Source organism: Lepidothrix coronata, unplaced genomic scaffold (assembly GCF_001604755.1).
Source record: "Lepidothrix coronata isolate B3197 unplaced genomic scaffold, Lepidothrix_coronata-1.0 Scaffold4, whole genome shotgun sequence".
Classification (NCBI taxonomy): domain Eukaryota; kingdom Metazoa; phylum Chordata; class Aves; order Passeriformes; family Pipridae; genus Lepidothrix; species Lepidothrix coronata.
Window position 1 is genome coordinate 392,080 of NW_016690184.1, and position 12,238 is coordinate 404,317.

At 35.4% G+C, this 12,238-nt stretch overlaps 1 protein-coding gene across 1 annotated transcript in view; it reads right to left on the reverse strand.

Moving 5' to 3' along the window:
• Positions 1-12,238, reverse strand: part of EYS (eyes shut homolog (Drosophila)) — a 784,118-nt gene that overhangs the window by 17,357 nt on the left and 754,523 nt on the right. The window contains exon 43 of the mRNA XM_017823913.1: positions 5,774-5,946. Within this exon, the coding sequence (XP_017679402.1) occupies positions 5,774-5,946 (173 nt within the window). The remainder of the gene's footprint in view (positions 1-5,773; positions 5,947-12,238) is intronic.

Sequence of the window (12,238 nt, forward strand, 5' to 3'; positions counted from 1 at the left end):
ACATTTAGAAAAGTTTCTTATTAACTAAATATCTTCACTGACTCTATTGACTAGACATTTATAATGGAAACTTATGTATTGAACTCACATATGGACACTTAAATCTACATGCTTTGCCTTTAAAACCAGTTCCCACCATTAATTAACTAACTAACTAACTATGAACACCTTCACAAAGTAAGGTGAGAAGCATATTTCCAGCAAATCAGTCATGCTCATAGAGGAAGTCTAAACAGTTTCAGAGTCATCTTGCTAAGTGCTAGTTAGCTGGCTGTATCTTGTTCTTATTCAATTGGGTGATTGGAGGGAATGGTAAGTAAATGATGGAATTTTTACTGGGAAAACACATCCCATGATGACATGGCTGACCTGGTGTGGAGGGTATTATCAACTCCTTCACTGTGTCATACATGACTTCCCTTGAGTTTATATATGATGTATTTAAGTAGATAATTCACTTTATTCTACTTGGTCTTTTAAATTATATAAAATTTATATAGATAAATATTACAAATGCGTGTTTCCTTGTGCCTATCAAGAATATTACGTTTACTGGACTATTATTAACAAACTTGAAAGCTTATATTGCTTTTTAGATAAAACAAATAGCACATTTTATCCTTATAGGATAGGACTGCTGTAGCTACTATTTAAAGCTTTGCTCATGTTGCCTCAAAGTTTGAAGAAATAACAGTGGAAATAATCACTGTCACTCAAAAGAACAAGTTAATAAGTGCCTGCAGTAGACCTTTAAATAAAAGAAAGGTTTCCAAATAGTAACTATGGAATAGTTTGTGCAAATCTAACTGCACTGTAAGATAAGTCCAACATATGCGTACATGTATACGTACTTCAGTGTGTGTATATAAGGTATATTGTCAAGTCTTGAGCTAAATCATACTGTGAATTAATCTGTCTTACAATAGCAGTTAAAGTATATGAAGTAACATTCTGGACTATGTAGAAAGAAAAAGATATTTATAGCTAAATTTATTTCAAAAGTCAGTTTTCCATTTTTCATTCATTCACCATGACTGTGAAGATAGATTAAATAGTTATAGAATTGTCATTACTTTTTTTTTTCCTTTCTGTCAGTTTTTCAGGTACTATCAAAAATTTTGCTGTATTTTTGTATCGGAATAATGGAATTTGATGTCAGAATAATATATAGAAAGTTGACTTGAGCTGATAAATGTGGCCCAAGGAAGTTGTTTGCCATTTTTTCATCAAGGAAATGGCTTTACTGCTTGACAAGTACCTCACTAAACCAAGGACAGAACAATGAAAAGCTCTTTACATTTGCTTTCAGTTCTTCAAGAGCTGTATGTTGACAGGCAGTATTTGTAGCTATGGAATTCAGAGACTAATATATAGTTGAAGAAATCTATTTATTATCTTATTTCATTGTGAAAAAGGCAGTGGCATTCTATTATCATGCCTTGAAGTCAAGAAAAATTATTTTAATAGATTTTATGAATGTATGTGTCACAAAACTAATCCTGCTAAAGAAAACTATTGAATAATTTAAAATGTATAGAAATATTGTCATGAAAACCATGTTTATTTTCACCACTGCCAAGTCTTCTCCAATAGTGCCATCTGTAGAATCTTTCAAATATTACATTGCTGTCCCCTTAAATAAGAACATTATCAGGTCTATGAAATCTTCAGTTAATATGATATTGCAGGTTTACTTAATTTCTCTACAAAATTTTCTAGGAAATAAATATGCTTAGTACCTAAAGAAATTCTATCTTATGTGTAAATACATGTCAATGCTTAATGTCAGAGAAACTTCATTGACTTCAAATTTATTTTTGCTCAAGTTTTTCACCACCTTTAGTGATACTGTTTATGCCAAGATGAGAGAGTTGATTTAATCCATTAAAATAAGTGTCAAGAAAAATAAATTTAAAAAAAAAAAAGATAAGCCACAAATGTTTGGATGCTAGAAGAGTACTTCAGGGAGATGTTGTACATAGTTGCTGTGGTTTTTTTTTCTTTAAAACTTCATTATTTTCTACTGCTGGAGACAGGATTACCAGCCTCATACAGGGACACTGTTCTTATAGGAATAAGCTGCTAAAATAGAATTTAGTAGAGATTAGAATATAATTGCAGACAGGCATTATGGATAACGTCTGTATTTTTGAAGTTTGCATTTCTTAGTAATTTCTAAATATAAGAAAAATATTGTATTCATATATATAATAACAATGTCCAGCAAATCAAACTATCTGCAGCAAAAGGGTTTTAGACTGCTTCTTCTCCCTCAGGAAGAATCATCCTTGACATTTATCTTGGCCACTGTTTCTCAGCAGAGTAGTCACGTTGATACCAATAGGTCTACTATATACTTTCAGGAGAATTAAACAACTGGGTCCTTAGAGACTTCTTCCCCTTCAGAAGCCCTTTGAGAGATCTAAGTACAAAGATATTCATTAATACAAGAATAAACTGGAATTTGGTGTGCAAAGTCATGCAGGAGATTCCTCAGACAAAGTACTGGGAGCTGGAACTTCTTGTTGCTTTTGAACACTGTGTATTAATGAAATACTTGAATTATATGGTGCTCCTGGCTGAGGCTTTACTTCTTAACCAGAAGACAGTTTAGACAGGTACTTCAGTTGCAAACTTTAAATCAAATGAACAAAATATTTTATTAACATCATATTTTGGTGTTGTGGAAAACATAACTACTTTTAAAAAAAACTCAGAATAAACTACTTCCCCCATACATCTAATCTTTGTGGTTATGGGAGTGCTAACTAAGAAATAACACTGTGCCAGATCCTGCCAATGTTTGGTTGTCATTTATGCACTTCAGGAACTGGGCTGTCTTTGCTGTGTTACTGTCATAGCTGTGACCTTTTCAAACCAGTGGAACAGCATTCTTTGCTGTTTCATGTGCCACAAACATGAAAGTGGTTTGAGTCAAATGGCAATGTTAACACTAAAGACTCCTTCATTAATCTTCCATTTCCTTCCCATTTCATTACAACCACTTTTATTTCTGAAAGTATAAATTAATAATTTGTTTTGTTTCTTTACACCAATGTTAACTCCAGAAACCCAACACTCTTGAAGAAGCATCTTGTCTTACGAGTGTTAACAGGTTTGGTCAACATAGTACACCCAAGAAGTAGAGCTTTAAATTATTCTTGAGTAAGTGTATTACCCTGCCTTGCCTGACAAGGCTTTGTTTCTTGGACCCATTCAGATCTAATTTACAACCCCCTCCATTTTTCCTAACGCTCCTTATGGATGCTTGCCTTTCCAAAGCTGGTCTTAAATTTCACAAGCATCTTCCTACCTGCTAAACCTCTTGATCTTTCTTCTGGAAGAGCAAGTCCTGGCACCTGCTTTGGCAAGTTGAACTATAGTATGAAATATTTGCTCTCAGCATTTCAGACTACAAAATACCTGTGCATTACTTGCTGAATAGTAATAATTAGTTGGTTATGCAGAGCCCATAGGAAATGCAGAGTAATTGAAACTGCTACCTTCTCTTCATCAACTGGATTGATTCTTCTAATTCCTCTAAAATACATGATTTAACAAACATCTTACTGCAACCTCCTGAGAATATTGCTCAGTATTTATATTTTAACAATGATCATTGTGAGATGATCAAGCAAGCACTGTGAATTTCAGACCATACGAGTCATGACAACTGTGTTAACTGATCTTGCTCTCCCTGTGTTGTTCTAGCTTAGTTTTCTAACTACTGAACAGTTGTTAGGGCAGCTCAGACATCTAAAGTTTAAGCATAATGTGCTGTATCTCTGTGCTGACAGTCTTTGCATCCTTGGTGGTTTGAGTTAATGCTCTAAGCAGGACACATCACAGTTAAGAACAGTTTCATCTTCATCTGTACATATGCTTTCATCTCTCATTTCTCATGTACATAGTTCATAAAGAACCTAGAACATTTTTAGTGTTTTCTAAGCACATAACTGTTTGATTATTGCCAGTTTGTGTCTAAGTGCCCTTAATATTTGTGTTCAGAGTACTCTTCTGTGTTATTGTGGTTCTACCCCTACTGCCCCAATTACTCACTTCATCTGACTTGTTCCTGTGCAATCCATACTGTTGTATTGTATTTACCAGTTGCTATTATTTGGTGAAGCCCTCTTTGTTATTCTACTCTGCTTCTTTTTTGCCTCATAAATCTCTTCTGTCTTTTTCTCACACTTTTTTCCTTCCTTCTTGCACATTCATTAGTCTCCATCATTTAATTACCCTTTGTTTTCTCCTGGACCCTTTGGCTGTTCATTGCTCTCTGTCTCTTTTTCTTTTGGCTCCAATAACCACCATTAATCTAGAGATAAGATATTCAATCTTGATAAGCAGCTGTTTTTTAGCAATTCACCACCCACTAAAAGAGTAAACTGCTCTTTGAAAAATCTCATGATAATTCATTATTCTGCCAGAGTAAGGTGAAATACAGGGCAAAGAGTTTGGTCAGGATCCATAGTCCCTATTCATAAAAACAAATAGTCCTTTAAATAAAACAGAGGAACCCTCTAATGTGTTTACCAGGTGGAGGAATTACTAAAAGGAAGACAATTTACAAGAAATACAATTTTCTGTTGCTCAGATATAACCTATTTGTACTGATAATAGTGCCCATCATAAGAAGATCCAAATCTATTCTGAAACCAGAACACAGGAGAGTTTGCCTGATTAATTACCTGCTTTATGTATAGCACATGTCCTGGTGATCAGTATCCTGGATCTCGATGGCATTACTTTTGAAAACCTCACTTGAAATGAGAATTCAAAGTTGAAAAGTTCATAGAAAGAGCCTTGAACAGCTTTTGCAGCAGAGGCAATAAAGCAAGCACGTTCTTACAAGGAATAAGGAGTTTAACAATGACTTTCCAGAAGCTATATTCTTTTTCTTTCAAAATGTAATGGGATTTAAAAACTATCCATCTATAGTGTGAGGACTGCAAATCAGGTCAGATGCAGTTCAGCTTCTCAGTTTTGTGCTTGCAACTCGCACAACAAGGGAGGCTGGACTTTGACAAGCAGTTTGGAAAGGGGGCTATTTACTAGTAACTGGAGTTCTCCAAAAAGTTCTGCAGAGAGCTTCTCAAAGGAAAAACATAAGCTTGTACAATATTAACATAAATCTAAGAGCAGTGAAATGGAGGGGTGGACTGTACTGCATTTCCTTACACTGAAAGCACACTTTGAGCACTCACAGGAAAAGTCCCTGAGCTTGTAGCACATGTGTTTCCACATTGTTGAATATTTATTTGTGTAATCTCTCAGAGAAGAAGACAGACAAAAGATTCCTAGACATAAGGGTAAGAAATACAAAACCAGGAACCTCTCCATTAGCATCAGAAGAAATAAGATAAGGTCCCAGATGCTTCCCCCTTCTGCAGTAGTACTGAGCCGTCAAGTGTATTTCTCATCATACTTCATTATGGTGAGCTTGGCAATTGAACTAAGCACTATAACATTTCTCTGTAATGCTTCCTGTCCCCTTGGTATCTAACAAATCATGTCCATGCTGCCTGTGAATGTGGTTGAATGATTTGAAAAAATGGAAGGAACAAATGGTGTTAAAAATGAGCAGAGTAAGAAAACAATATCTAACGATTCATAGTTTTAAATTACTTCTAAATTCACTTTCTGTAAATAAAATCTATTTTATACTTTATATCTCTATGTCACATTTAATTGATATATTGCAAAATACTGTGATTTTACATCTATGCATTATCCCATAACTGTACAATGCACTATCCGTTTGACATACCTTGTTCACAGTAGGTACCAGTTGTTCCAAGAGGACAGTGACATGTGTAGCCATTAGGCAGTGGCACACAGGTACCACCTTGCCTACACAGATGTGGAGGATCATGCTCAGGTTCACATACTGACACTATTTCTGTGCAAAATGCACCTTTCCATCCAGTGAGGCAGTCACAGCTATGGAGGGTAAGTGAAAGGAAAGAATTCAATGTTTTTATCAAAAGAAATCAACATGTCAGTAGCAATCTAATCAAGATTTTCAAGTTTGGATACCTGTATTTAATAGTCTGATCCAAACTGGTTAACAGAAAAGTTCCTCATTTAACTTCTTTGTATGTTCACTTTATTATAAAAGAAAAATGTTCTTAATAGGAAACATTTTATTTTGAATCTTAAGATTACAATATTAGCATCTGTTAAAAAAAAGGGGTTGTAGCTTTTTTTTATTGTATGTCTTACTCTACAAATAACTGAAAAAGGCCTTGGCTTCATAAATTAGGAGGAGTTAAAGTGGACATTCAAAAGGGCAAGGTAAGCAGCAAAGAGCAACCACAAAAATAAAACCAGATGTTAGCATATGTGAAATTGCTACCAGTTTGAAATTTTAACTACTAACAGGAGTCTGTCAGCAACTGCCTTTCACTTATTAATTTGCTAAATTCTTATAACTGGCACATTAGAGGTAGGTTTGTTGAAGCACCTGATGGAAAAAGGATAGTGGATCCGGCCATAAAAGAGGTGGCAATCTGGATTTCATGTATCTGTGATTGTAAATCTACACCATAAGCAAATTTTGTAAACAGACTGAATCATTGTAATTGTTATTGTCTGCTGTTCTTTATGCCTTTCTTTCATCCAGGTCAGGGAAACAAACAAACAAAAAAATCACACATCTAAATTTAAAATCAGTATGAATTTTATAGGAATTTTTAAATACAGAATACACTTAGCACTTAAAATGCCCTCCTTACGAAAAAGGTAAAATGAAATATGTATTTTAGAATTTAGTGACACTTTATGATAAAAACATTGTTCCCCTGAATAAAAGCACTTATGGATTTTTTCTGGAAGGTTTCTCTCTCAAGGCTAAGAATGAAAACTCATATATTTTGATTGATTCTTAGCCAGTGTTTGGGGTTTTTTTCTATGTGCAAAGTCTTGACTTTTTCTTTGAACTCACTGAGCTACATTTCCTCCATTAATCACCTCACTGCTTCTGGATAAAAGATAATAAGGAGGCTGTGAAACTTCTGTTTCACCAAACCTTCAGATCAGACAACAACATGTAAACAAAACCCAGCTAACAAACTTTTCAGAGTGATAAACAGCTAGTTGGAATGAAGGGGAAAAGAGGACAGGACCCTGCAAAAGCAAAAGCACCTCAATTCATCAAAATCAGGGTCAGAATGCTTTCTGTCTCAGCTATAAATGTTATGCTTTGAGGCATGAAAGCTACGGAGAAGGGGAAGTAATTTAACTCCTGAGTGCAAACAACAATGTCTCTTCCTTGGGCTGTGAGACAGGGTGCTTGGAGCTGAAGCTACTGCTGTTGGGCAGCATACATGAGGGTTCTTCCCCTTTCCCTTGCTTGTATATGCATATGTCTGTTTAAATTTCTTTTAATTTCTGTGTTTCATGACCTAGCAAAAGTTTTTAAATGAGTTGAAAATTATTTGCACAGAGCTGAACATGTTTGCTGGCCTACAGTGGCAATGGTCTATGAACAAACAAAACCCATGTAACACTCCTAAGCAAGTTTGACTGGTGTTGAGAAGTTTAGATCCAAAATTTCCTAATCCTCAGAGGGACAGGAAAAGAGGCAGCATGTCAAATCCTTTCCATCATGTGGCCCGCCACTCTGGTCTAGTTTATATCTTCTTGGTTATGGTTGCTTATTGTTTTTCGAGACCAAGAGAACCTAATAAGCTTGCAACATCACTAGTGCCTTGACTCTCAGGGATTTAAAGACTAATTTTGAATCACAGAATACCTCGAGTTGAAAGGGACTTATAAGGATTTTTGAGTCCAACTCTCTGCTTCTTGCAGAACTACCTAAAAGTAGAGCATCATCCAGACACTCCTGGTATTTCTTTGGCATAAGAGGCAAGATTCATTCTGAGATTGACAGCTAATTTTACATTACATTAGGTGCCCCCAGTTGCCTTCCTACGGGTATATGAGAGAAGCAGTTTGACATCACGGAGACAAGTTTCTGATGGACATCACTGAATGCTCAAGTTTAGGAAATGGGATCCTCAAGTAGCTGCCTGAGCTCATATGCTAATCAGTGGGTTTCCAGCTGAAACAGTCACAGGAACTGGAGCACAATCCCTCCTACAAAACAATACATGCATGACTCTAATGATAAGGTCCTACATTCATTTAATGCCATTCGACTAATTGTATCTGCCATCTGATACACAGTGTATCTAAGAGATGTGTCAAGATAGCAGATTAAACAGAAGAACTGCGAAAGACTTGTGCTCTTCTGGACACATTGTGAAGACCAGAAAAGGTGTCCCAGGACCTGTGCCATTAGAATGCCAATGTTTAGACAACTCTAAAGGCTTGGACCCCCATTGATTGTGATGGGATCTTATATGCTTGGCTCAGCTGGAGATACTCTGAGTTTACATGTCTTAGGAGCTAAATGTCACTGCAAAATACTTCCATATTTTCAGCTTTTTGAAGAACATGGATTAAATTAATTCTTCTATACTCCAGTTTCACAAGAACAACTGCCAAAATATCTCTTATGTTTTAATAAAGCATGGTTTTAGGTGGGAAAGGGTAGAAAGTCTTTCATATACAACTTTAATAGTGTGTCCGAGAACAAACTGGATAACCTTGAATCCTCAAAGTACATACTTAATAGGGTGTACTTCACAGCATGTATATGGCAGTCGGCCAGTTCAGGAAGCAAGAACTCTCAAATTCACATATCCCAGAGAAATATAACAGAAGTTCTCTTTCAATTCTGGAAATTTCAGACACCGTTTCAAGTTCTGAAATATTTGTATTTAGGAAGTTAAAGGATAGTTTAATTTAATGTCTTCTTATTGTTGTTGTCTTGCCAGATTCTTAAGAGTGTCATGCAATATTCATAGAATGGTTTTCTGAGTTCAAAGTCCCTTACAAAAGCCAAAATTAGATCTCAAACAAGTAACACACGTTCTACATAAGCAAGGACAACAAGTGTATGTCACTGTTGGTTATGGAACAAAACATAATTTTTTTTAATATAAAAATTCAGACAACATTTAAAAAATTTATTGAAAAGTAATCTTATTTTACAAACTATGTATGAAATATCTCTGTATATTACTACACAAAATCCTAGTCAAACCAGAAGCATTTCTCAAATGTTATAGGGAAATAACTAAAGGTTCTAAAAGATTTGTGAAGAATTGGAAAGTTTTCTTAATCCAGTGTGGTTTTCTAAATTACACAAAAATTATTTTTATATTAAATATAGAAAATATCATGTTTAAAATATCATTCTCAATGCTTACAAATATGGAACTTCCTATAGTTATGCAAATGTGGTGTCAAATCAAACAAATGAGGAGAAGTTCAGCTCTGCATATTCTGACACCTGAATTTAGGAGTCTATATGTAAAATGGGCATGTAGTCGATGGAGATCAGAGGCTTCCTTAGTTTATCTAATTAGTTAAAACAGCTTAGATCAGATAGATATTTAGTGCTATCTGAAACTCCCTAGGGTACCCTCTAATCACTGTTCCAGGAAGAAATGACGCATTTCTTAACATCATATGGTTATCTCAGATATTGCAGGACATCTCAAATTTGTATCAGCATGTATTGGACACCACATCAGACTACTGAAACTACTGCAGATTTCTGGACACAGTTCTTAAATTTGTGTTGTATTGGAAGTGAAAAATGCTGAGCAAGGGAGTAGATCTCTAAGTAAGAGTGGTTTTAAATTCACGCAGTGGAAAACTAGAGCATTAACAAAAAGCAGTCCATCTTTAGATTAGAAGGTAAAACTGGAGTCTGAAGAAACTAAGTTTGGAAGGCGATTAACCGTATTTAAACAAAGAGAACCACGGAATGGAATTTTTAGACAGCAAATTCACTCCCCAGAATAGAAACTTGCATTGTTCTAAACCACAACAATTAAATAGCTAAATGTCTTTTCCCTTACAAACTATAAAAGTATGTCCTTGTGTTAAATATTGATTCTGTCCTTGCGCTGAAAATTTGTTCTAATTGAATCTAGCCTAATAATGAGACTGCAGCAGCTCATTTTATGGGATGTACCTCTGCCATAGAGGGGTATGATTTAACTTCCTAAACCTGAGTGGCTGATGCTCTTTGAAAGCTATAGAGTACTGAGAAACCCACATGAGGCTTGGAGATACAACAGAAGACCTAAGCTCTTCTGAAGCAGCAGCTGATCTCCAAACAGTCTACTCAGGGGTATCTAAAGTGACAGTACATGCTTGCATTTAGCAAACTCAATCCTCTCCATTATGTCTGATGTTCTGCTCAAAGTGCACACAAGGCACACTTTTTTTTCTCTTACTTCATCAACAAGGCCTTGTTGATAAGGCAGTTGATATGATAACACATCACAGACAATCTTTTTGTGTATAGTTTTCTATCTTATATGATTCTGTGCCATAAATAAAATAATGGGGAATACTCTTGTCCCTTGAACAACAGATTCTTCATTTTATTATTCAAATATTTCCCCTTTATTTTATTAAAACATAGCAATTGTGCTCTGTTGCTGGCCAGAATGTAAAGTTTAATGCTGTGTATTTCTAGTTTTATTTAGATCAAAGCATTGTCCCTATAGTAACTGAATCTACAGCTTAACAGCACTGCACAATTTCTGGCAGGGTAGTGAAAGCAGGACATAAAAATAGCTCAAAACAGCAACAAAAACCTCTGGAGAGATCTCATTTCAGGAGAAAAAAAATATTTGAATGCAAATCCAGTTCCCTCAAGGACTCTGCTCTTCAAAGGAACACCGATGATTTTAAAAGAGAAGGAAGTTTCCTCTGAGAAAATGTGAGATGGTATTGACAGCTACTATGCATTGATAGAAATTATATGTAAGTTACATCCACTCCTCTTTGGCAAAGTTTCACTTTTTTTTTGTGAGAGGAAAAGGTGACCATTACTGATATGTGCGTGCACATACACATAGTATGTGAAGGCCTAGATGTCTGAAATATGAAGACAGAAATATAATTCAGTAGTAGGTCACTACAAGTTAAATACAAACAAAAAAAACCTAGAAAAGACAAATTACAACCCCCCAATGGCCACAAATTTTAGAACAAACCCTAAACTGATCTGTAATGCAAATTATTAAACTGTAATGATGAAAAAGAACTTTGCCTATAATATCAAACTTGCAATATTTTCATGTCACCAGCTGCCACTCTAACCTGCCACCTGCTTTCCAAATGTACTCTAGATGCTGCTGCTGGTGGTTCTGTGTCCCTTATAGACATTAAGGTGTCTTAGCATGGCTGAGTAAATTGCTGCAGCAAGGATTTAGGTGGGTGAATGGAAGTGTCATACTACAGCTGATATTTATGATACTTATTTTTCTCTTGAAATTTTAGTTTCGTATCTCCTCTAATATGCTCATAAGTGTAAAGAGGGCTATTATCCTTTCTTATTCTTAGAAAAATCAAAGACTCTAAATGTAAGGGTTTAACTCTGGAAGGATCATGCAAAATGCAACAGTTGGGACATATTGCAGTGCAACAATTGGAAAGGAATCCCAAATTATATCTTTCAAAGCATTTCCTTCATTACTGTATTTAAGAGAATATAAATACGCTCATAAGAGGAATAGGGAGGGAACTGTACACTGAATCTCAGGGTCAGTTTTCCAAATTTCAGTACAGCCTTACTTGCTTTAGAAGCACTAGTTTTGTACTGGTTCTCTTACAGGTAAAGATTTTTGTCATGACAGCAAAACCAATTACCATATAATTCTCTCTCCAATACAGAGTCAAGTAGATTATTTTTAGCTTGACAGGTATGCAAACTTTTTTTTGTAGCACACAGAAGGACGGGTCTTTGTTGTTTTAAGCAGCATCATGCACAGAGGCTCCACAGTGTGAAGCCTGTTTTTTCATCCTCATCTGTCTTGTTATCTGCAGCGTTTTCAGTCAGTGTCTTCAGAAGTTTTAAATCAGCACTTTTCTCTTTCTAAAAAGATGTTGCAAATGTATGTAAATAAATGAACACATGTGAAAGCACAGGAAGGGAAGCAAGTATAATTAATCTTGGCAGATACTTTTAAAATAAAAAATGGCTCGTCAGCAAAGGTTTTACACCTGCGTTACAAAGTGTTTGAAAACAAGATTTATTACAATGGAAGTGTTGACACACAACAACAGTTTGGAACTGCAAATGTACTTCGTTCTTTACCATGCCTTACACCTTGGGTACTTAGATTCATCTACATTTAGTGACAAG